At 41.9% G+C, this 26,781-nt stretch overlaps 1 protein-coding gene across 3 annotated transcripts; it reads left to right on the top strand.

The window, feature by feature from the left end:
- Positions 1-6,807: 6,807 nt before the first annotated feature.
- LOC122068786 lies at positions 6,808-10,494 on the top strand. Of its 3 annotated transcripts, none has more exons than XM_042632687.1 (2): positions 6,808-6,957; positions 7,085-10,494. In XM_042632687.1, exon 2 carries the CDS (start codon positions 8,227-8,229, stop codon positions 10,135-10,137), a length of 1,911 nt encoding a protein of 636 aa, XP_042488621.1. In that variant the 5' UTR covers positions 6,808-6,957; positions 7,085-8,226; the 3' UTR covers positions 10,138-10,494. The 3 variants fall into 3 exon arrangements, with proteins under 3 accessions (XP_042488621.1, XP_042488620.1, XP_042488622.1); XM_042632686.1 differs by having other exon boundaries at positions 6,810-7,526; positions 7,749-10,494; XM_042632688.1 differs by having other exon boundaries at positions 6,810-7,526; positions 7,615-10,494.
- Positions 10,495-26,781: the final 16,287 nt, after the last annotated feature.

Here is a 26,781-nt window from a genome sequence, read left to right as displayed (position 1 = left end):
GCTAAGATTATCCAAGGTAGTTCTAACCATGGAGTTGGTCATCCACAGCGATTTGTAGCTAATTGTCAATCAAGTGACTAGATAGTATAAAGCGAAGGAAGAAAGAATGACCAGCTACCACAAAGAGGCCATAGGTCTCATTGCCCAATTTGTTCACTTCAAAATTAGATAAGTGCCATGAATGGAGAACACCTTAGTCGATGCCCTATCCAGGTTGACCATGGAAGATTACGATGACCTAAGTGATACTGTCTATATTAAAGTTCTAGCCTGATCGACATATCACAAGGAGGAGGTGTGCTGCATCGAGGATGAGCTTAGCTGGATGGACCCTATAATGAAGTATTTGAAGGAAGATGAATTTCCTAAAGACAAAACCAAAGCAAGAACCATAAAGAGAAGAGTTGCCAACTACACTCTGCAAGGTGATCTACTATACAAATGGTTGGTCACAGGACCCCTCTTAACATGCCTCGGCCTACCCAAAGCTAAGCAAACACTTCAAGAAATCCATGAAGGAATCTACAAGAGTCATATGGGGGTGGAATCTTGGCTTACAAGGTCTTTTGACAAGGTTTTTACTAACCTAAAATGCAGGAAGACAATGAGATTTGTCCAAACATACTTTGAATGTTAGATATATGCTACAACCCAATAATCAAATTAGGCCAAATATTGTGCCCTATTCCCTTCACAATGTGGCAGATGGATATCTTAGGAAAATTCATGACTGAAAAGGAAGGAGTAAAGTTCCACATTGCTAGTATTGACTACTTCACAAAATGGGTAGAGACACGTCCACTAGCATAGATCACTGAATTTAACTTGGAAAAGTTTATGCGGGATGACATCATGTACAACTTTGGAGTGCCCAAAGTCCTTGTATTAGACAATGGAAAACAGTTTGATAACCCCATATTTAGGAAATTTTGTGGAACATACCACATCGACTTCCGTAACACATCAATGGTCTACCCAAAGTCAAATGGGCAAGCCAAAGTGATGAATCGGACTCTGTTGGATGGAATAAATAAAATATTGGAAAAAGCATAATGGGCAGAAGAACTACTAAGTGTGTTGTGATCATATAGGACCTCGACGGGACACAAATAGCGGAAACTCCATTCAGATTGGCATATAGGATAGAAGCCTTCGCCCAGTTGAAGTGATGCAAACTTCTCATGGAGCAAAAGGGTTTGATGAAGAAAAAAATGAAGAAGAATTGCTTGCTAATTTGGAGTTCATCGATGAAGTTAGAGAAAGGTCCCTAATATTGAACGAGGCATATAAGTAGCAAACAACCAAGTTCTACAATGCAAGGGTCAAACGAAGCACATTTCAACTTGGGGACTTGTCCTTAAGAAAGCAAAGGCATCTGACCCAAGGAATATCAGCAAGCTCAACCCAAACTGGGAATAACCGTATATATTCTCCAAAGTGGTCCAGCCCGACATGTACCACATAAAGATTGAGGAGGGTGAGGATATACCCAGAATATGGAACACGGAGAATCTAAAAAAGTCTATTAATAGAACATGTTATTCTGAATTTCATTTTTATAGTTGGTTCCGAGATAAGTTTGTGGTATGGTTTTCAAGGAGAAATTTTATGGAAGAGGTCTACATGCATTAGCTCTAACATACTCTTATTCGCACTAGCCCAAGCCTATTGGAGGGATGAAAGACCAAGTGGCCCAAGCCTATTCCAAGTATGAAAGACCAAGCCTTAGCTCGACACCAAAGACCTTACGTTCTAAGGCAAGAAAGACCAAACCTGTGGCTTTGCACCTAATAACCTTACGTTCTAAGGCAAGCATGGCCGAGCCTTAGCCAAAACAAAAATCCTATGTGCTAAGACAACAAAAACCTTAGTTTCTAATGCATCAAATACCGAGCTAAGTAAAAAAGATAAACATACAAAAGAGAAAAAACTAGTAAAATGCACGAAGTTAGTTAAATAAAATATGCCTCTTATTCAATTGTTCTTAGTTTACAAGGGAGGCACAATACGACCTGCTTACAAAACTCATTTACAAAATGAAAAGAGAAATAGGAGCTTGTCAAGTTATGCAGTAGCAGGAGGGTTGATTCTCTTCCCTTGATTCACTTCTTCTCTAATGTCCTTGGCTACATTGCCGATCTACTAAACCATGGGCTTAGGAAGAGGAACAAAGTCTCAAAGTCGGTAAGGTCAAGAGTAGGATACTTTCCAAGGAAGAAGTGTAAGGTCTCGTTTACACCCTGGGAAAAGGAGGAGGTGTAGAGCCTCACCAACTAGTCATCCCACTCCTTTGAATTGATGAACACCTGGACCGAGCGTTCCCCATCGGCCTTTAACTCGGCCTGATGCCTCTCCTTTAAGGAACTCAACTTAGCTAGATGAGCCTCTTCCTTTTTCCTTGCCTCCTTCTGAAGCTTCTGCATCTCAACCAGGATACTCTCCTTGTCTTTGATATTAGAACCAACTTGGAGAAGGTGATCGCTCACTTCTTTCGTTAAATAACTCTTCTCTGCCTCTTCAGCCTTGACCTCCTTAGCTTTAGCCTTCTTACTCAGTGTCTTGGCCTGACCAACAACCATGGTCAACCTGTCCCGGAGGCCTTTGCCGGTGGCATCAGCCATTTGCTTCACCAAGTCCATCCTCTCGAACCTTCAAGCCACCTCAATCAACTAGTTAAAGCTCTACAGTAAAAAGAAGAAACATGAATAAAACTATACTAAAAAATAGTGGAAAGTCACACAAGTGACAACTTCTCCTTGATCACTTATGTCGCAGATCCTATGGTAGACGTTCTCCGCAAAAAAAGGTTTCTATATGGGTCCTGAAGTCGTCTATGTCAAGCTGGAGGTGACCCTTCTTCCCCTAAACCCGGGCCACCCTCTTGTCAGCAATGGATGAGTCATTTTCGAGAAAATCCCACGTTAGAGCAATGGTGTCACACCCCATTCACACAGAACCGGACCGGTGACCGAGTTAACTTCGGTTAACCCAAACCTGCCGGGATCATCTGATACAATACCCACCACAGCATACCCACATCTAAGATAAACGTTCAAAAGTTCAGCGGAAGACTTAATTTACCTGTAAATACCCCCAACATACTTGACACCCAAATTGTAGTATATAACTAAGTACATGTGGGCCCGCAGGCATGATATTTACACAAAAAGAATAACAATTTACGTATCAAGTACATAAAAAGGGGATCATCAAAAGAATCAAAAAGTAAAATCATGTATGGGATCATTACTCCGGTCCCGTAACACATCCCTCGTACATGCAATCCGTATTGTGCTTATACTCCTCGGGGATCCACCAATCCTCATCGAAAAACTCAACTGTGGGGCCCGACCCCTGATCTTCAAGCAGGTGACCTATAAAATCATCTAAAAGAGGTGCGCACGTGGGATGAGCTTACTAGCTCACTAAGTGAAAAGAAGGACCAAACAACAATCCACATAACAATCACATCCATATGCACTATATGCTATGCAATTCATTGTAAATCTTATCCACCTAAACAATATTTCTAAGTCTTTTGTTTTATGCTACTACAATCACAGTGCGCGTATGCCCTGGGTAGGAGCCGCGAACTCCATCCCGCGATACACCCATAGGGTTATCGGAGAAGGCCCACTGTGAGTACTCAGAAAAGAAAAGCATGCCGACCACCGTCTCTCAACATAAAAGTAAATGACAGAAAAGTAAAGGTGCTGACTTTAGCAATTTAAAAGCAGTACGATTGGCCCTCTTGAATATACCATTGAGGTTGTCGACTGTCCTAATGACCAGCTGGGCGTATGTCTAACCGCCATAGTGACCCGACAATCGCGACCACTGCTTCCCCCCAAGTGATAACCCAACACCTCAACCCCTGTTGAGAAGGGTCATAGCACGGGAAAATGATAATCCTAAATCGCATGCTCCTATATGACATAGTACGATTGCATAGTACCACCGCGTCCCATTCCACGGGCCACCAATGCACTCGTTTTCAAGCCGACTGCGGTGTCTAGTCTAATAATGCATTATGCACAGTGATCCAACCATTCATCACATAAGCACATCAATTATTTAGCATTGAGAATATAAAACACAACACATATATCATAATCATATGAGGATGACTAATCTACACATAATTTGCATGATAACATGGCTAGTCTAGATACAATTGAATGATGCAAAACAAGCCTTAAAAAAAAGTCAAACATCCTCTCCCCACTTACCTGTTGTGTACAAAGACTCACGCCCGGTATTGGTGAGATCCGGTGTGAGAAATATAAGTTTCTAGTGAACCTATCATAAGTGAATGGGGTTAGCATTTCACCATCTTGGGTTCAAAACTAACAAGAAAGGGGGCAGAAAATTGCCTTCTTCCTTGAAACTTTTTTCAACCTTGGGAAAACCAAATGGGGTTGTTCCAATCAAATTTTCCACACATCTAAGGTCTTATAAGATGATTCTAACCTAGATCTAAGTTAAATTTAAGGATTGAAAAGCCATCTTACCTTCTTTGCTCAAGAACTCTTTCAAAACCCCAAAATCACTTCTTAGCTCAAGAAACCACCAATGCTTCTCAAATCTTGTAAACACTTCTTCAAATCATTCAAAATCAACACATAGACCATCTATTAAACCTTAGATTCATCATCTCAAGTGGGATTTACAAGATCTCAAGGAACTCTACCCAAATCAAGGGTTTCACTTGGGTTTGGTGAAAGTTTAAGAAGCATAGCCTTTGCTCACCTCCAATCGTAGATCTCATGTTGGGGATCACTCTTCCGGCGTCGGAATGGAAAGATCAAACTTTGGCATCGCTCAAAGTCATTCCTTCCTCCTCTTTCTTCCCCTTTCTTCTTCTTCGTTCTCTTTTCTTCCCTTCTTTTCTCTCTCCTTTTTACTCTTCTCACCAACCCCTTTAATGTAATAAATGAGAAAAGGAGGAACACAATAAATTCTATTTATACTTTAAAATATATAGTAACCACATGGGTGGGTCACTCAGGTGGGCGGATGCGCCCGCCTATGACCGCCCACCTGAGGGTCGAAACTTAGCCAACAAGTGGGATTTTGATGGAATTCGACTCTCGGCATAAGGTATATTATACGTATACAATTTAGGATACGGCTACATACCAGCATTACCCGTACATGGCCTTATGATACGTGCATGTGCATGGATTGGGTACACCCGTCTCCTTTGGCACTGACTCGGACTTGTCTAGCCAACCTGTGTTCAAAGTCACCCTTGCCATCATGGTCCATAAGGAACCCGCCTTAACCCTCTCTGGTTCGGGTCCTGCATGGTCAAACCGGGTTTTAAAAGTAGGGTATCACAAATGGCCTTGGTTCCCAAGCCATGAGGCACCTCGGTGGGGATTGAGGTAGATCTATCCCAATTCCCGATGACAGGAAGAGAAGATTTCCCATTGCACTTCCTTTTTTGTTCATCACCTAGGCTCAACTAATTTAGCAGTTGAGTGGAAGGTTGTGCGGAAGGTTGATTGAGCAGTTGAGGGCCACCTTGAGATCGACTAAGCACTTGCCTTTATACTTTGGAAGGGGTGTAGGCCCTATTTTCTCAACCAACCTCCTTCTCCTTCTCCTTAACTTGTTCTTTCTCCTTCGCCTTGTAGCTTAGCCTTGTCTGCGGCCCTGTCCATAGCCTTCTTCACTTCTAGCTCATTAGTCATTGCATTCTACTCAATCACAGCCACATCAGATAACTTCTTCATGTCAAGTTATATGTCTAGCACTAAAAAACAAAGAGAGCAGTGATTAGAAGCATTTGGTAAGCAAAAAAAAAAAAAAGAACATAACTGGACCGAACCTAGGACTCTCACCATGTTGAGTTCCCACTCATGCAAGAATGCCATGTCTTATAGCATCCGGACATCCATAGCCTCACAATCCAACCACGTCTGCACTGTTTGGAAATTTTCCTCATCAAGGGTGGGGGGCTGAACTCCCTGAGAGATCTCGGGCTTAATAATAGCCTAAGGAGGAGGTTGGTCAACTATAACCTCATCAGGGGATGGCTCCACTACTGAAGTTCGGAAACCCCCTCGCTTAGGTATAGACTGAGGCAAGTCTTCAAGAGTAAATCAATTGTGAATCATAATTTGAATAACTTACTATTTGAAAGGATGACAGGCGATGATTGCATTAAATGCGTTGTCAATTGTGGTCCGTATAGATGATCTGAGGCTCCTTTTACTCTAGCACATGCTGCCGGCCCAACCTACCAAAGTGAGGGCCTTGTGATGAGCCAAATAATGAATACCCAACCCTACACAGCACGTGGTAGAAGGTCATATGGGACACCTATATGATGAATCCATAGCTCGGTCTATTGTGTGCTGAGCCTCAAGATTGGCCCCTACACGTTGTCCCATCTAGTCAGATGTCCACATGCCGAGCCTGGTCCTCTGAAGGCCGACCCTCCTGGTCGGTCCTCTGCATGCTGAGTCTCCAGCTCAACCCTCCGAATGCCGAACCTCCAGCTCGACCCTTTGAAGGCTAAGCTCCTCGTTCGACCCTCATGGAACCAGCCCTTTTGGTCAGCATGCCATATGATGAGCCTCAAGCTCGGTCCCTATATGTTGAGGCTCTGGCTCAGTCCTCTACATGCCGAGCCTTCAACCTGGCATTCACTGTACCTGGTTCGGTTCGATGATCAAGGCACGATCCCGAGGATTTCGCACTGCGAGCTCAACGAATATTCCTGTCCGCTCAGCCAGCCTTATCACTTGAGGCTCACGCAAGCAATCTCTATAAGAGATTACCCTCCATATCTCGGACTCTTCAAATAGGGAGTTAGCTTCCAATTCGGTCTCTCTACAGAGGTTTCATACTCAAACAAGGAATCACCTTCTTAATTAAACTTTCCCATCAAACATGGACACTTGCGAAACATGGGACTCTCCATAACTGTCACGCTCTATAAATACCAAGGTAAACCCCCAGAGGGGATCGATTCTTGAGTATTTGAAAACACCTGTTGTGAGTTTTCTCATTCAGACATCAGAGAGTCTCTCGCCAGATGAACCTAGCACTCTCTCTTGTCTGTTATTATGTGCAGGTCCAACAAGGAACATCAACTCCTGCCAGAAAGAGCTGCTGGTCAGATTTTGCTGCATCAATTGGAATCGAGGGTTTGAATGGATCAGTGCCTATTCCGCTGGTTTCAATTCAATAGGAAGGAATAGTTCTACCCAAAAAAAAAAAAAAAAAAATCAATAGGAAGGAATTTGTTAGAATTGGCCGGAATAGGTTGGATCAGTCAAGGACGATCTGATCCCGGTTCAGCCGATTCCATTTTGAAACGTTGCTTTTGACTCTTCTGGAGTTCTGGACGGAGGCGACCTGTGTAGGCATCTGGAACCCAGGGTACTTTAGAAGTGGGAATTTCTGTTTCCCCCTTACTTTTTCCTTCTATTTCTCCGAAGAAGATATTCTGAAGAGAGAGCCCGTTGATCAGAGAACTTATTACAAGATCACAAATTGACTCTGACCATTCCAAGGTAAGAGAAAATCGCCAATTTATCTCTGCCTATCACTTTCTGTCGCGGTTTTTTGAATCTGAATGAGTTCCTCTGGGTTTACTTCTAGGGTTTGAAATAGGATGAACGAGTTCTACAGGTTTTGTGTCGAAAAAGGGTGCCTTTGTTTATTGTTTGTGGACTGAGGAATTGGGATTGCAGAAAAAGTTATTGATTTTTTATTTTTTATATTTTTTTTTGTAGTTCGGAAACTGGGTTTTGGTGGAATCGAATAGTTTCATTTCTGGAAAAGTGTGTGATCGAGGAATTTGGGTGAAATCGTCTGAACGAGATCATGTGATTCTTTTCGCGGAAACTGTTTTGCTTTACGATTTGTTCATGGATAAGAGGAATTCGTATTGCAGAGAACTAGTGTTGATTTCTTTTGGGATTCGGAATTTGGGTTATGGTGGATCAGTAAGTCTTGCTTTGTTTGTGTGTGTGATCGTGGAATAATTTTCTGCTGAAATTTTGGGTATTAATTCGTTCTTCATTTTCTTTCTGGAGAGGCTTTGTTGATTTGATGAGGTTGTAACTGAGTTGGGATTGCTTTCGATTCGGGGGTTAGGAGAAAGGGAATTGGATCTTATGTAGGCTTCTGTTTGCTGATTGTAGTGTGAGGCTTCTTGGTTTATATTGGATTCGTTGATGTAGCATTGAATCTGCATCTGATGTTAGTCTCATGGCACCAGTGTGGCTCTCGCGTCTACAAAGTCTCTGGCCATTTTCCCTGCGTAAACCAGATGATTTAAAAGTATCAGATGGATTGGTTCATCGGCTTTCGCTGCCTGAGCAGACAAAACAATTTGTGTTTGCTATTTGTGTGCCTGAATCGCAGTCTGTGATTTATATCCTTGCCTCACAAAACTTATCTGAAAGATCAGCTGCGGATGCAGAGTGTCTTATTAAGGCAATTAGGCCTGAGGTTGTCATTGCTCAGGTTTCTCCATCTGCTCTACTTGAGATTCAGGATGAGGAAAGTATTTTGGGGAAAGATTTAGAGAATACTGTACCCACTTCTGCCTTTGGGGTCCTCAAGGGTTGTTTTGTTAATAAGATCAACAAAGATAAGTATGAAAATCTGGCCAGTGGTGTGGTTCTAAGAGAGATTTTTGGGGTTGGTTTTCATGGACATTTCTTGGCTGCCAAAAAGGCTGCAAATGAGGTTGGATCCTCATTTTTGTTGCTGGAATCTCCACATGTGAAGGCTTGTGAGGGATCAACAACTGAAGCTGAAGTTGGGAACAAGTTTCAAGCTCTAGGCCTGCAGCCCAGCAACTTGGTTCCTCAAAGAGTGGGTTGTTTGGTTTCATCTAGTTCAAACAGATTCTGTCTCGCTGATGATCTTCAATCACAGATTCTGAAGTCCTTAGTTTCAGCTCCATATCTTTCAATCTCAGATGCAGCCACCTCTAGTTCTGTTTCAGGGGCAGGGTTTGGTGATTATCAGCCCATGTCCAATTACCAGGCACCCTCTTTTGCCCAATCCATTTATTCCTTACTTACTGATCTACATGATATCTTCACTGATCTCCCATTAATTGGGAGGGCTTTGGCTCATACACAAAAGATGCTTTTTGATGTGGAGCAAGGAGAAACTGTTGACATGAAGCTCCTATCTGAAATTCACAACTTCCGAGTTGCAGTCGAGGGGTTGAGGATTGCTCTTAATGGTTCTGGTCGGTGCGCCACTAAAAAGATGGGGAACAATAATAAGGATCAACTTGAGTTTGCAGAGCTTTCTACCGAGGAGAAGTCTGATGTTCTCTTTGCCCAAGCACTCCGAAGCCAGACTAAGAAATTTAGATCTATTGTGGCCATAGTTGATGCAAGTAGGTTAGCTGGGCTTAGGAAACACTGGAATACTTCTGTGCCTCAGGATATTGAGGATTTAGTTGAACGGTTATTTACAGAACATGAATGTGATGAGGAAATGTCTACTGCTGGAAATATGGAACGAAGGAGACTACTAGCAGACAAACCAGTCGTGGCGGTTGGTGCAGGAGCAACAGTGGTTTTGGGAGCTTCCTCTCTCTCCAAAGTTCTCCCTGCCTCGATGTTTGTGAAGTTGTTTACCTACAAAGTGCCTGCATCACTTAAAATCCTTTTAACCCAGTCCCAGAAGGCAGCTGCAATTGCTTTCGGCAAAACCGTTGGCTCATCGAAAGTGTTAGCCCCTGGGTTGGCAACTTCTGGGGCCAAGACCTCCTCTGCCATGAAGGCAGCTGCCTCTGCAGAGAAAATCCGTGCTGTGACCCACAGTGTTATAGCATCTGCTGAGCGAACCAGCTTTTCCGCCATGCGGACTGCATTCTATGAAATAATGAGGAAGCGAAGAGTCCAACCAGTTCGGGCAATGCCATGGGCCACGTTTATGTGTAGTGTTGCCACATGCACTGGGTTGCTTGTATATGGGGATGGGATTGAATTTGCTTTGGAGTCTCTCCCAGTGGCCCCATCAATTGCCAATTTGGGTCGTGGACTCCAAAGTCTACAACAGGCATCTGAGGCAGTCAGGCAATCAAATAGCACCAAGATTCAGGAGGCAATGCAGTCCTTGATGTACAGTTTTACAAAAAGGAAACTTCAGTAAAGTCGAGATTTGAGGATGAACTTCTGGACAGATTTAAGTGATGATGATATTCATGAATAGGTTAGAATTCAGAAATAACTTCTTGTGTATAAATAGGTCCCAAGAATATAAAATCTGCGAAAGGGTTTTTTTTTTTTTTTTTTGTTGGTAGGGTGGCAATTGATCTTACGGTTTGATTGGAGCCTCTCCATGTCCTTTTTGAGAATCTTTGATGGTTATTTTACTAGTGGAAGGAAATGTCTCCTTTTTTGATATGCGTAGGCTTCTTGTTTTCTTCACTGGTTGTTACCTTTCCTATTATATTCTACATGAATTTCAAGAGCAGATGTATACAAGAAGTGAAATGTCTCTTTCAAAGAGTGGTCCCCTTGTCTCTTAAAATCTTTTGAGTACTTGTTTACATGGGATCCAGATCCTCTGTTATTCTTGCATCTGCAATTCTTGTGTTATTCTAGGTGCAGAAGGCAACATGTGGCGACAACGACATGGACGGCTAGGATGAAGTGAGAGAAGATGGAGAATAACAGAACCGGTTTTGGCAGAATAAACCAAAACCCAAACCGGTTTCCACATCAAACCAAACCGATTGGTGTCCTGTTAGGTCGAACATGACAAAAAACCCTAGCCACATCTTGATTTCAAACTCCTCTCGTGCTCTCTTCTCCCTGTTCTCTGCAACCTCTGGAAGTCCTTCTCAGAGCAGGAACAAAGAAACCGGCTGCTGTTCGTGTCAGACTCTACCTCCTCTCTCGCACTCTCTGTGTTATTCTGGTTTTTTTAGGGTTTGAATCCATATTAGACACAGTGCAGGCTAATCCGAGATCTGGTTTTGCTAACTGCTCTGAATCTCTATGAATCTTTGGTCTTCTTTATCTCTCTCTAAATCGAATATCAGGTAGGCGATGAACAAGTCAATGTACTCCATTTCTTGGTTGGCTCTGTTACCTATCTCTCTCTCTCTCTCTCTCTCTCTCTATATATATATATATCTGAAATCGATGAAAAAGATAATGTACTGCAGGTTTTTTGTTTTGTTAAATTGTTTAGGAGAGAAAAGCAAGTTTTGTTAGCTAGCTCTGTTAGTTTGCTAGCCCTTTTTTTTTTTTTTTTTGACCTATTTTGCACTGTGTTTGTGAACTACCAATAAGCAAGGTCTTGTTTAACCTAAATAGGGGGGGGGCGGGGATTTTATTTTTTCCTGATACTGCTTGACTATCCATTGTTCTGTAGAATAAATTGGTGGAATTTATTGGTAACTGTTGCTGCTAACCTAATAAGGGTTTGATGAAAGCTTTGTTTGCTCTGTTACTGCTGTTGATGTTGGGTCTTTTATACTCAAATTGTCGATTAGCCATTTCATTTGTAGATCTATACTGTTGCCTAGTGAGGAAATGTGTGTATGCTCTGTTAATCTTTGTTATTATTATCTTGGTTTGTTATCTTGCCGTTCTGATATATACGGATATGGGAAAAGCCATTTGATCATTGGTTGAAGCCTAGTGAGAAAATGTGTGTATGCTCAGTTCATTATTTTGCATTTTGTACTTTTGTGCTTTCATATACATTTACATAACTCTAGATTAGCTTTTGGAAGAAGATTAACTTTATTTTCATTTCAGTGCCATCACTCCCTATGTGTCTATTTTTCTGGATGTTTCTTATCTCTCAATTGGTGTATTAACAAGTTTTTTTTTTGTAGGTAAGGAGTCTTTAGCTCAAACTGGTAGAGCACCTGGGGTAATACCTAGGGTATGGTGGTTCGAATCCACCAAGACTCTTCTATGGTTGGTGTCACTGTAAATTCTGAGGTGTTAACGTATAACACATTGAATTTCTATGAAAGATAATGAGGTTGTTTTTAAGTTAAAATTAAGGCTTGGTGAATAGGGCTGAGAGTAGGAGTGTTTCTTTTTCTTGAGCTTTTAAGGTTGGGAGAGTCATTTCCTTTTATCAGGAAATGGGATGTTTGCCTGACACCTTCTGTATTACATTTTACCACTGTAATGAAAATCATCACTATGGCCATCCTCTGCAAAAAGCAACTCACCCAGCCAAAGGACAGAAGCAGCTATCTCAATTACCCATGAACGTTACAATTAGAATACAGATCCAAAAATCTTAGCAAATTTTGTTGTTCAACAACTCACTTTATTTGGTGTGGACAGCAACCACCTAGATCCCCTATTATATAAAGATTTGGTGATGCAGGGCCATAATACCCAGATTGTTTGAATAAATAAATAAATCCTCTATTTGCAAGATGAAAACAGAACAATACATGAATCTTAACATGGGCACGGTTATGATGGTGACAAAATCTTTATTGTATTAAGAGGCATATTAAGCCAACCTGGCACCTGAAATTTCCATTAGGAAGAAAAGGATCCAAATCCAAAGTGTGTGTAGCCTTTAACATGGGCTCGTATCCCTCAACTGTTCCTGCTGTGAAAAAGTAGATTACATATTCCATTCCTAACCCAAATTCCAAAGAGTGTGTAGTCTTTACCATCCGGTTGGGGAAAGACCCTCAAACCCAGTGGCTTCTCATGTGTCTAGATTAGCTATTTTCTGTAAAAGTTTGAAGGTTGGCTTCCACTTTAGGGTCAGCCTGGTATCTCCAGATCAGGGGTAGGATTTTTTGCTTCTAAGGCTGGTTTCTGTCTGCACTTGAGGTTTCATGCAACTGGAACTGCCAATGAATCAGCATCAATCATGGATGCTGAGGTGTTAATATGGAACCTCAGAAAAGTTGGGCCTCTTCCATTTAGTAATTGTTGGCTTTCAAAGCAGTGTTTTGTCAAGTGGTAAACTCTTATACAAATATTCTTTGTACACTTCTAAGTACAATCCAGATCAGAATGGGCTGAAGTCAGTCTTGATTCTCCCAATTGGTCTTGGCCTAATCCTATATGGAAAAACCCTAGATGCTTGGAATCTGCATCAGTCTTGATACTCCAATCTTTAGAAGAGTCTTGGTGGATTCGAACCACCATACCATGGGTATTACCCCAGGTGCTCTACCAATTTGAGCTAAAGACTCCTTACCTACAAAAGAACTTGTTAGTATAATTGAGAGATAAGAACATAAAAACTCCCAAATGAAAAATTCTATCTTGAACCAGTAGTAACACAAGAATAACAGCAGAGCTATCTACAAGTGGTGAATAAGGTTCTCTTTTTTTTTTTTCTTTCGTCTTTCTCTCTCTTCTTGCGCAAGAAACTCCCCTTGGCCGATTTTTCTTGCTTGGATTTGGACAATATTCTATTTTAATGGAAAATTCCATCCATGCCCTTGTCTTTTGAGTATGAGAGAGAATCTTCAAAAAAAATCTCCAAAACATGGTAGCCAAAAGGTTCAAACTTGAGACCTCCTAATAAGCAAGGGATCTTGCACATCACAACTCACCAACTACGCTAGGTAGTTGTTGTTACCGAAAACAAATCTTTAATCACTTAAGGGTATGGTCCATTGATCCTTGTTGGCATTTGGAATATTCCTTGTACCCCTGGGACAACTGCAGACGGGCTGGTTCTGCATCTCTGTTCAGTTTTGATCCATTATTCTTTTTCTGGCTCGAAAAGAATAATCACTTGTACGGGTGACCAAACAAATGTGTACTTTTAATTGAACACGTCCATCTTGCTCAGAATTTTGTCCTCTTCGAAATGATGAAAAGATATAGGACCTCTTTACGTGTAAAATTGGAGATATAATATCCAATAGTCCTTAAGGCCTTGAAAATACAAAACCTATAAAAAGAGAGTAAAACCCAAGGTAGCTCCATTCTAAATCTGTAAAATGCATGTTTTACTACCCTAGATTTCACACATAAATGTGCTCATCATGACTCTAAGAGGTACCATGATGGAAGGCATAATGAATGGAAAGAAAAGTTGCTTGTGCAAAAATTGTCCCTTCCTCCGGAATTAGTAGGGCATATCATCAGCTTTATTAAGGAGGCTTGCCGAAAGGAGTGTGACTCCTTCCGAAGGGCCATCTACATGTACTGTCCAGATAGTCACTTTTGTCATCCCATGTTCTATGATTTCAGGGTTCCTCAATATAGTCAGATGAAAAACCTAGAAGAAGAAGCAACAGAGAGTGACCCCATATAGTTAATCACACCTAGAGCTCGGAAGAATCACTTGAATGTCTGTACCTACAGGAAAGTTGTAAGCCAAAGGGCTAAGGTCATGAAGACTCCCAAAAGAGAAGAGTCATCAAAAGAAGAGTCAGAAAATTAGATATCTACCATCGCTCCTTCATCATCAACAAGAGGATCCACCATACCATACCATCAGACTCTGCCACACTACCAACCTATACCATATCATCAGCCTCTACCACACCATCATCCTTCACCCTTCCATCTAGGAGAAGGAACCTCATCATCATCTTAGCACCCCTTATCTTCATCACAATACCCCATCTCCTCCATCACATCACTCTCAAATCATATCCCTCATCACCCTCATACCATTCCCATTCTCTAGGGTTCAGTGGATAACCCAAAAGAAGGATGAATGGGCTGATATAGTTGGAAGGATGTGCTCGCATTATCAGATTCTCCAAAGATAACCTCATCAACAGGTTTGGTGAATGTCTACGTAGAAAATCAAGATGTTGATCACACTTCTCTAATTTAGAAAATCATACCTCAGGAGGACAATCCATAGACAATTGAAGAGATCTCAGATGACCCCCTTAGAGCAGTAATGGCATTGGAAATAGGGGAACAAATCAAAGAGCATACTTACCTAATCCACATAGGGAGTGACATAGAAGATGATGAGTTTGGTTTGATCAGGCTTCGGGCCAATGAAGTCAAATCTGGCCCTATGGAGATTTTTTGATCCATACGCTTTGAATACTACGAACGTTTGGATGCGAGAGAATTCAAGGGTCATGAGGAATCTGATGAAGAACCAAGTGAGGGGGAAATCAGTGAAGAAGAGGATGATGATGACAACGATGAGGACGAGAGTGAGGATGGGGATGATGGGGATGATGGGGATGACTCCAATTCTCAAAGTGATGATGAGTACCAGGACTGAGATGACAATGATTGCTAGGGACCTTGGGTTAATAATGAAGATGATGAATTTGGGTACTATCCACCCAGAGATCTTGGAAGATATTCTATGTATGCAATTGGTGAAGATGACATGATGATTGACCCCACAGATGCTATCCAATTAGCACTCACGATCACATAGAAGGGGAGGAGCCGGCATCAAATTCGAAAGATAGTGAAGGATATGAAATCATTATTGAAGCTGAAGCAAACCCTATAGCAGAGCACATGAGTTGCTGGCGTTTGGTTGAGATAAAACTCGAGGTTGATGAAATTGACCAAATGTTAGGTGAAATGGACATCAGTGAACACTATTACACCGAGCAAATTGGAAATCTTGAAAAAGAAGGAGGACATAACACACTTGTAGAAAAAATAGATACGATGGTTAAACACCTTTCTAATGCAGTCAAGAAAGTGTGGGCTAGGGCTCTTGATATTTGCGGAGGACCTCGACTTCCCACCCCAAGCAGGGAAGGAGAATTTGAAGAAGAAGATGATTCTATGGTAGGGATAATTACCATAACAGATAGTGATGATGAGGATCGCTATCCCACAGAGATTATTGTAAAGAAGCCAGTTAGTGTAATGGAGACTCAAAGCGGAAGAGACTATAAAGGCAAGGCTCTAGCAGTAGAACAATCAAAGACCAATGAGGCTAGAACAAGTGGCTTGAAGAAAGAACCTGAAAACCTAGTCTTGGCCTAGCTTAAGAAGGCCCAGGCTAACATCTCAATTTGGGATTATTGATGGCCTCCCCTTCGCACCGAGAAGCAGTCTTGAAGTCCCTCACCGACGTGTAAGTGCCAATCAAGATAGACCCAACACATCTCGCACAAATAGTAGGGGCAAACTATGCGGTATAGTCTTTGATGTTCTTAGAATCTGAAATCCCCAAAGGAGCGAGGCACAATAGGACTTTGCACATCACAGTAGAATACAATGACAAGATTGTTCCTCAGGTCCTCATTGACAATGGGTCTGCATTGAATGTTCTACCTTTGAGGTCGGCCAAGAGCATCGGCATCAATATGGAAGAGATGAGGCCATCAAACCAGACAACACGAGCATATGATAATACCAAAAGAGAAGTCCTTAGTATCCTCACCCTCGTCATGATAATTGGCCTGGTGAAGTTTGACATTGATTTCCAAGTCATTGACATACCAGCATCTTTCAATATGCTCCTAGGAAGACCTTGGTTGCATCATGCAAGGGCTGTAGCTTCAAGCCTCCATCAGAAGATGAAATTCATTCATGAATGGAAAGTGATTACAATAGCTGGAGATACTAAAGTGATCAACACCTTAGCCAACATTGAAAAGGGAGAAGAATAAGACCATGACGTTCGAATTAGTGGTTTTGAATTGGAAGTGACTTGTGCGGCTATTGCCAAGGAGATACCAGAACAAAAATTATGGCTAACTATGAAGCAGTTTGGAGCCCCCAGTGAATCAAATGATGAAAAATATGCAATACTTTCCTAGAATGGGACTAGGGAAATATCATTAGGGTGTTCCAAAGCAACCTAGTTTGGCGGTAAACAAAGGAAGAAGTGGTCTAGGGTACAGTCCTCAAACCTCCGGACCAACAAGTAACAATGCCGGTAAGGGGCAGAAGGTACTAAGAATGACTAGGAAAATATCTGCCTCTTACTATCTCACTCTCAATGGGTATTTTGTAAGGGAAGGAGAAGATTTCCCCTTTTGTGGTAATGTTGAGCCATGGTTTGATGAAACCGCCACAAAGATGCAACCAGGATTCGAGGTGTTCTTTTAAGATGAATTCAACCGGGTGACTCAAGAGGTAGAACAACAGCAAGCCAAAGAAAGAGATCAGGACAACTACATCATTGGAATAGTGGAAGAAGCATTGATTAAAGATGGGTTCTCTTCTAACAACCCTACAACATTGATCCGGTCAAAGGAGGCACCTAGTCCCTAAGTTCTCTAGAAGTGGGAATGGGAAAAGAAGATAGGACTCATATGGAGTTTACAACTTCCTATTGATCTGAAGAACCTCATCTATTCATTTCTACAAAAACCATGAGCTCAGGAGCTACATGAGCTCAAGCCTATGCCTTTCAGAGGAAGAAGCATATGTGCAAAACAAAGAAGAGCACAAAGAATGATGGTTTGCATGCACTGTGCCCGAATCAACTGCAACGGGAAGACCCGTGATGGTGGTCAGAGATGTGACTGAGGAGCAGGGATGGCCTCAATCAGTAGGCTTGAAATTTGGACTTTATAGAAAGGGGATTGAGTAGTCTCCACCAATCCTCCCCCCTCAAGAAGTTCGTCTTTAGAGAGTATAAGGTTGATCAAGTTGTATTTGTGAAGAAGTAAGTACCTATCAAAGAGAATATTGTTAGCACCACTGAGGAGATAGAAATAACCTTCTTGGAAGAAGAAGAAGGCCCTCTACTGCATCTGCTAATCCATCAAGCTGTTGACCCACTTCTGAACTGCAGAAGCATTGGGGAGAACTTCAAGTTTACCCATGCTATTGAGTTAACCAGCCTAAATACCCCTGATAAAAGCATCAAGTCAATCATCGAGTCTGTAGTTGCGTCTATTTTTGAGTCTTCCATTTATATTACGTTTTGGCCTTCCCTCTCGAGGAAAGTCCAGAGTCCGTGTATGTCGAGTTTGTTACTCCTTCTTTCATGAATGAAATTTCTAATTCCGAGTCCTTTTTCTGATGATGATCTTAATAAATATCAAGAGTTAATAAAATAATACAAATCAAAGAAAGCCCAACCTATCCATGAGGATACCCAGGTTATTAATTTAGGAACCAACCAATGCCTTCGAGAAGTAAAAATTGGTACCACCCTAGATGATGAAGAAGTAGAAAAGATGATTAGTCTTCTGAAGGAGTTTGCTAAAGTCTGCTTGGTCTTATGAAGATATGCCTGGGATAGACCCCAATATCATGCAACATCATTTGTTGACCTATCCTGGGGCAAAGCTAGTTAAACAGAAGCTTAGAAGAATGCTTCCAGAATGGAGTGAGAAGGTCAGAGAAGAAGTTGTAAAGTAGTGGAATGCAGGGTTTCTTGGTGAAATACCCCCAATGGTTGGCTAACATAGTATCAGTGCCAAAGAAAGATGGCAAGGTATGAATGTGCATGGATTTCTGAGATCTCAACAAGGTGAGCCCTAAGGATGACTTCCCCCTACCTGACATTGATGTATTGGTCAACAACAGGGGCATACCTTGCTATCATTTATGGATGGATTCTTGGGATATAATCAAGTGAGCATGCACCCAGAGGATCATGAAAAGATGGCCTTCACCACTCCATGGGGAATTTATTGTTACAAGGTGATGCCCTTCAGATTGAAAAATGCTGAAGCAACTTATCAAAGAGCAGCTACAGCCATACTGCATGACATGATGAACAAAGATGTGGAAGTCTATATAGATGACATGGTAGTGAAGTCAAGGGATTTGCAAGTACCACTTCTGTTGTACTTATCAGTGGGGGAATATTCCATGGGCATGTTGTTAGCACAAAAGAAGATAGAGAAGTGAGTAGAGCACGCCATATACTACCTCAGCAAGAATTTCTTGGAATATGAGACACGGTACACATCTTTGGAAAGAACGTGTGCTGCACTGATTTGGGCAATGAAATGCTGTGACACTACATAGTAGCTTTTTCGGTACATTTTATTTCAAGGATGGATCCAATCAAGTACCTCTTTGAGAAATCAGCTCTAATAGGAAGGATGGCTCGATGGTTGCTATTGTTATCAAAGTTTGATATCACCTATATTGCTCAGAAGTCTATCAAGAGGCAATCTATAGCCAATCATCTGGCTGCCCACCCTATGGAAGATGGAAGAACTCTGGATGATGACTTCCCACACAACAATAGAAAAAGAAGACGCATCTAATGAATGGCAGTTGCTCTTTGATGGAGTAGTTAATCAAAAAGGGTGTGGCGTGGGAATATTTCTTGTCACTCCTGACGAACTCTACTTGTCTTCGTCATTCCGCCTTTATTTTGCCTGTACCAATAATATTGTCGAATATGAAGCTTGTGCCTTAGGGCTTGAAATTGCTCTGACCATTGGGATAAAAAGGATCAAGGTATATGGCGATTCATCCATTGTCATCTTTCAGACACAAGGAAAGTGGAAGACCAGAGATGAGAAATTGAAGCTGTATCAAGAACATCTGGAAGAAGTGATTGGATATTTTGAGAAGATCTCGTTTGAATACTTCCAAAGAGATAACAACCGGTTTGTTAATGCCCTTGCAACCTTGGCATCTATGGTGGAATGCAACTCTATGGCTAGGGTCTGACCATTCTTAGTGGAATAAAGAAGTAGGCCCATTTATTAGAATTTAGTGAACTCTCACCATAGATGTCAGTCTTGGTTTGCTCACATAGTGGAATTCGTCAAGGAAAGGAAGTGCCCAATTGAAGCAACAGAAAGAGAAAAGAAATTTATAAGGAGATATGCCACCCAATTTATTCTTCAAGGGGACTTGTTATACAAGAGATCCTATGATGGAATACAGTTGCTGTGTGTGGATGAAGAGCAAGCTACAATAATCATGGAAGAAATTCATCAAAGCCTTTGTGTACCCCATATGAATGCTGAAATGCTAACTAAGAAGATTCTCAAGCTGGGATACTATTGGAACACATCCCGCCAACAGAGTTGCACTCACTCAATTCTCCTTGGCCATTCTCTACTTGGGGTATTGATATCATAGGGAAGGTCAACCCTAATGCATCTAATGGTCATGAGTCATCCTAGTAGCCATTGATTATTTCACTAAGTGGGTAGAACCTCAGTTATATGCAGTCCTCACATCTGCTAGGGTGGCAAAGTTCATCCTAGAAAACATCATTTGCCGATTCAGAGTGCCTTAAAAGCTGAATCGGATCAGGGATCCCATTTTTGGGACAAAACTGATATAATCTGCACAAAGTTTGGTATCAAAAGGAATTGCTCCACCACTAACAGGCCGCAGACCAATGGGACAGTAGAAGTAGCTAACAAGAACATCAAGGTCATTCTTTAGAAGATGGTTGAAATACACAAGGATTGGGCAAAAAAGTTGCCTCTTGCTTTATGGGCATACCAGACCTCTGTACGATCCTTGACCGGGGTAACTCCTTTGTCCTTAGTATATGGGGCTAAGACAGTCCTACCCATGAAAATATTAGTACCATGTTTAAGGGTACTGCTCGATAGTAAGTTATCTAAAGGAGAATGGGTGAAGGCCTAACACGACGAGCACGACGAGCTCAACTTTCTCGATGAAAGACACATGAAAGCCATGGATAATCTGAAGAAATATCAACTGAGAATGGCAAGGCCCTTCAATAAGAATGTAAAGCCCCATCACATAGAAAAAGGTGAACTTGTTCTTCGAGAACAAAGAGCCCCAATTCATGACCTAAGAGGAAAGTTCAGGCCCAACTGGAGTGGCCCATTAACTGTCAAAGAAATTCTACCAGGCAAGGCTGTAAAACTCATAGACCACAATCGTGAAGAAATACCTGGACTAGTCAACATGGATCAATTCAAAAAATATTATGTCTAAAAGAGTGAATTGTCTGAACTACGCTAGACTTAATTCTTCTCAAGGGATACATAGGCAACTTGACATGTGCAAGTATGGTCTCAATAATCTCAAGGAAATATGTTGGTTCCTAGATTAATAATAAAGGTATCTAAAAATATCATCATAGCTTGTGTTTCTCAAGAATCGCCATTTAGCATATAAGGCCATTAGGTATCTGTCATTCACCTATGGCCCTCCAAATTCTTATCTAGAATTCCATCCCCCAAAAATCGTCGCCCGACACCAGTATATCAAGGCCAATTTGTTTCTCATCCTTGATTAGTAAAAAAAGGGGGGGGTTTGATGCAATAGTGGTAAAGGTTTGGTTGTGTCAATAGCTAATGAGTGATACTTTGACAAATCATCACATCTCCTCTTTATGATGACTACAAGATAGGTAATGGGCTCTTTGGATGAGACATTGACAAAATGGACCTTGGACATCAAGATGATGGCACCAAGACTACTAGAATCTATGAATATGTCAATGCTCAGTTAGATCGGGTGTGTAGAACTACATCAAAATTTACTCCGATAGATGCCTCAACACTGGGATACCAATCTTTATGTATTTCAATTTGGGTTGGTTAAGATCTGCCTAACTCTCGAAGAGATTTGAGTCTGTATGCTATCTCCACCCAAGGGCAAGTTAATTCAACCATCTTTGAAGGAAGATTACTCGGTGGAAATTCAGTATTTCTTCGGATGGGAAAAGGGAGAAGTAAAAGTAGTTCATTAGATATGGAAAGATCGACATTCTGAAGGTGGCCAAGATCTTCATTCAGTATCTATCACTGGGAGGAATCCATTAGCAAAGATCACATGATGCTTATCTACTTTGCATGATAGCTCGCTATGTTCTTCGAACTTCCAGACGTGGTGCACCACTTATCCTGATAGAAGTAGTAAAGCAATTGAAGGAAGGAGGTAATATCATCCCCACAGTCCTTGCAGATACACTCAAGGGATTTGATGACATGAGCCATAGCCATAAATTTGGATTTGGTCATTATCAAGGAAATTCTACTATTTCCAAATTTGGCTACTTGAAAAACTAAAGTTGACCAGGCCATTAAATGGATGCCAACTCGGAGCACTTTGCTATTAAGACAAGAGGGAAGTCCCAGAATTCAAGCTCATCATTGATTGGGAAGAATATCTACAAAGAAGAATTGCACGGGATATTGCATGGAGATGCTCATGGTGGCCGATTTTCTAATGAAGATTGCTAGATGCAACTACGTTAGGTTGATGGGATTGACTCATACATCTTTTTTACTTTTTCACCTACATCAACCGACAGTATGGACTAAAAGTAGAGGACCCAGAGGAATTGGTGAAATTTTATCCACCCCAAGAACTGTCCCCCCACCTTATTACCTGCCTCCTATTTGTGGTAGGAAAGTTGTTTCCCATTCTATGTATTTCACTTAGTAGTAAAAATAATGTGATATTTGGATTTTCATGTTATTCCGACTATTCTAATGAAGACTTGAGTTGTGTAATTAATTGTGCCTAAAAATTCAAATTCACAAATAAGGGAAATTTTCTTTATGCTGAAGATAGATTTCCATTCATAAAATGCCAAGTTTGGCAATACAAAAAGAAGGAATAAGCATGGGGAGGGAAAAAGAAAAAGAAAAAAGACATACATATGCTTGTGTTTGCAGGAACTACAAGAACAGATCCCTAAGAGTCAAAATCCTCCTCTGAGCTATACTCGGTGTCATCCTCATGGAACGTCGAAGAGCTAGTAGGTGCCAATCTCGAGCTCGCTAACCTCTGGGTGAGATCCTGAATTTGTGCATGCTGTTGGGCATTCTCTTGTTGGTAAGAGCTGACTTGGCTCCTTAAGATAGTGTTCTTTCCTTCCTTGGAAATATAAGGAATGCTCAAGAAAAAAGAATATTAAAGACGAAGGACAAGGTTAAAAAAAAAGGGGAGATGATACCTTGTCAAGCACCACCTCACACAAACTCTGGTGCATCCTCCTAAGCTCAATGTAGGCCGCCGGTGACACCTAATGAAGACCGTCAGCTGAATGAAGTCAAAATCCAATTAAATGAGAGTTGGTTGGGTACTCACATAATCATATGGAATGGGCAGCCCGAGAGAAGCATCTGTATCTAATCTATGCTGCAAGAGCTGAGGGATATCAGGATGGGCTGCATTGGGATACGAACAGCCCAGGAAGCCATAAAAGGGGATGGTGGCCATCCAGAGAGATCCACCCACAACAATAGAAGGCCCAGCTTAGGATGGACCAGAAGCATCAACTAGTGACTGAATGATGTATCCTCCCCTGAAAGAACATCAATCAAAGCTAAAAAAAAAGGGGAATTGAAGAATGAAATGGATATTCAAGAAGAGAAACATACCACTAGACCACTGGGACCAAAAAAAGTACAGACTGTCTCTTCCCCAAGGAAGGTCTCGTAACCCCTATCCTGGTCTAGGAAGGAGTCATCCCACGTTCCTTCAACCAATCCCTCGATCTGATATGTAGGAATGCGGTATGGATGATGCATGGTAGGTGGAGGAAGATAAGGAGGGAAGCACATGTTGGAATCGGACCACTGGGGTGTGACCCGCTGTCTCAAATACTAGGCATGGCCCCAGATTCCCCAAATTCAAGAAGAAGTAAATACAACACATGACAGAAGAAAATTTAATGCCAAACCTGGCTTACCTCTATAAGTCCGTTCAGAAGAGAACGAGAAGTGGCCCCTGAAGGATGGCAATGACCCTGGAGTACCTGACCATTTCCCCATCTCGTGGCTAGGGGGAAAAATGATGCTTGAGGAGCCTTCAGTATGGGAGCCATAATCTCCAGATGTTCATAACACCAGGGCTGAATTGAAAAGTTAAAGCAAGAAAGTGCAACCAAATGAAAAGGATTGGGTGTAGGGACAAGAAGCTACCTGGAGAATGTGGCTCGCTCCCTGAAGGGCCCGGTCTCCATATGCTAGAAGGTCAAGGGTCCGCAACAGGAAGGCATAGGCAGCCCCGCCCCAATCCCAAGTATCCAGATCTCGAATGTTCTGAAAAAGGGCAACCATATGGATATCCAGCCCCCTTGGAGGTCACTAAAAAGACACTGGCACATAGTGAACAGGAGGAAAGAACGGGTCACCTACGCAATGTTACCAAGATTCACCCCCAGGCCGATCCTCCACCAACGAGCACTGATCTCACCTAAGCGGATATGTTTCTAATCATCCTCGATATCTATACCTGTCAAGTCGGTGAACTCCCTAGCTGACAGGGTCAGGGGCCTCCCCCCAAATGGTATGCCTGTCAAGGTATAGAAGCACAAGGGCGTGATAGTAATCTCGCCTGTCGGGAAATGGAAGGAGTGAGTAGTCGGCCACCACCTCTCCATCAGGGCCCCTACCAATGCCGAACTAAACTTTCTGGTCTCCAACGAGGCCATTCGGCTCAGGTAAGATGAATCAATGAGCCCCTTAACTCTGTAAGGAAGCACTTTGTACAAGTCCTGGGCCGAATTTGGATGACCATATCTGGCCAAAGTAGGTGGTACCACCCCCTCATTGAACCTCTAAATATAAAATAAAATAAATGATGAATAAATTAGAAAATATAAAGACAATAAAAAAAAAATAAATGAAATGCAAAACTCACCCATGTACCCTATATGGAGTTGCATATATGATCCTGAGTCTTATGGAGTGTTCGTTCGGTATACCAATCTGTGGGACTCTCGTCCCCCTAGAAGAAGTACCACAACTCTCCATGCCATCGAGCCGAATTCCTCCGCGGGTCCTTCTCTTTTTTCTCTCAGCCATATTTTCTAAAATTACAAGGAACCCCAAGAAGTCTCACAATTTACAAAAAGACCCAAAAATATTTTAAATTCTCTAATTGGCTCCTTCCTCAAGAACTTTGAAGATCTTCAAGTGGAGGATGAAGAATTTCAAAGAAAACTTGATGATCTTCGGAAAAAATTTAAAGAAACCCGACAAATATAAAGAACTTCAAATCTTCGAGAAAATTAAAAAAATTGAGCTCACTAGCTCACAAATCGTTCCCAACTCAGAAAAATCAGAATGGGAAATGAGCAAGAGGGGAGGATCATTTTATGGTTAAAAAATTTGTTTTCTAAAAAAGAAAATAATAAATAAATAAATAAATTTGAGATTCCAATTCCAAGGTGCAACTCAAAGATCCTTACCACAAAATACAAAATCCAAATCAAAACTCATGTGATAGATAAAAATTATATCACACGAATGTGGTAGAGGAAAAATTACATGGAAAAGGTGGATAAAAATTACATCACCTAAAAGTGGTAGATAGTCACATGCATGAGAAGGATGAAAATTCAAAGTCAAAAGGAAAGTAAAAATTCAAAACAAGTGTATATGAATTGAAAGATTCCAATTCAAAAGATCAAAATTGAAGATTCTGATCCATTGGTTCAAATTCAAGAGCCCCAATTAAAGGATGAAAGAAGAAAAATCAAGAAAAGAAAAAAATTTATTGAACCGGCCCCAGGTGGCACAAATTCATTGAACTAGCCCCAAGTGGCCCACTTTCATTGACCCGGCCCCAGGTGGCCCAATTTCATTGAACCAGGCCCAGGTGGCCCAATTTTATTGAACCGGCCCCAGGTGACCCAATTTCATTGAATCGACCCAAGGTGGCCTAATTTCATTGAATCGGCCCCAGGTGGCCCAATCTCTTTGAACTGGACCCAAGTGGCCTATCTCTTTGAATCAGTCCCAAGTGGGCCTATCTCATTGGTCATTTCCTTAGACTGGCACAAGGAAGCCCAGCTTAGGAAAGTCAAATACTAACATCTTTTACAAGATTAAAAGAGGAGTGAATTTCTTTCCTTTAATTGATGGTCCCAGATAACCTAGATTGGTTCAAAAAAACCAACCTAGAGACCAGATATCCCTAGACTAGCACATGGAATCCCAACCTAGGAAAAGTCTAGAATCAAGTACTAACATCTTTTGCAAGATTGAAAGAGTAGCGAATTTCTTTCCAGCAATCGACGACCCAAGTAAGATCCTAAGCTTTAAAGTAGTTAAGAGATATTATCTGTTGCATTTTCAACTCTGTCATTGATGAGCAAGATGAAAGTAGTACATGCTCTGGGTGACAAAATGTGGTCGTTCTTTTCTTTGCCCTTCAACTATTTGCACAGGCCTTGGCCAATGTAGACACCCAAATTTGTCACCCTCCTCCAACTATGATAACTTATAGATCATGGACACAACCTCTCGCTTTCGATTAACAAAGATGGCAGTTGAGTGAGGCAACCCAACCCATGAACATTTCATACCCATCCATGAATCCCAAAAATCCCATACAGAAGAAAAGAAGGGTCCAATTATGACTTTTTATATACGAAGGAATCTGGTCAGAAATGACTATATGGATGGATCGTACTCGGAATCAAAATTCCAACGATATATGGTACATCAAAATTGAGTTGTCGATCTCCTGCAATCATCCCCAAAAAATCACACCTTGCATGCACGCCCTTGCTACCTTGCATGCACCCTATTGCCTTGTGCGTGCCCCACTGCCTTGTGCGGCCCTGCTGCCTTGCTCTCGCCCCCACACTCCACTGCTGCTTTGCTCTCGCCCCCACACTCCCAGCTGCCTTGCACGCCCTCGCATGCCCCTGCTACCCTGCACCCCTCGCTCACGTGCCCCCATGCCCCCTACTGCCCACTGCACCCCCGCTGCTTTGGATGTGCCCCCGTGGCCCTACGTGCCCCTGCGTGCCCCAGTGCCCCCATTTCCTCGTGTGCGCCCTTGCTGCCCCACATGCCCTTGCTGCCCTACGCACCTCACTGCCCCTTGCGCACACACTGCCTTGCATGTGCCTCACTGCCTCGTGCACCCCCTGTCTCATATGCGTTCCCTTACTTTGCGTATGCCTACCCAGCCCCGTTGTTCTCACCAATAGCTAGAATCTTCATTCCGATGACTCGAATTGTGAAGA

The sequence above is a fragment of the Macadamia integrifolia genome, unplaced genomic scaffold (assembly GCF_013358625.1).
Source record: "Macadamia integrifolia cultivar HAES 741 unplaced genomic scaffold, SCU_Mint_v3 scaffold458, whole genome shotgun sequence".
Lineage (NCBI taxonomy): Eukaryota > Viridiplantae > Streptophyta > Magnoliopsida > Proteales > Proteaceae > Macadamia > Macadamia integrifolia.
This window is presented reverse-complemented; position numbering and strand designations above follow the sequence as displayed.

Coding starts and splice junctions, on each gene's coding strand:
- LOC122068786 (XM_042632687.1), top strand. CDS start 8,227: ATGGCACCAGTGTGGCTCTCGCGTCTACAAAGTCTCTGGCCATTTTCC.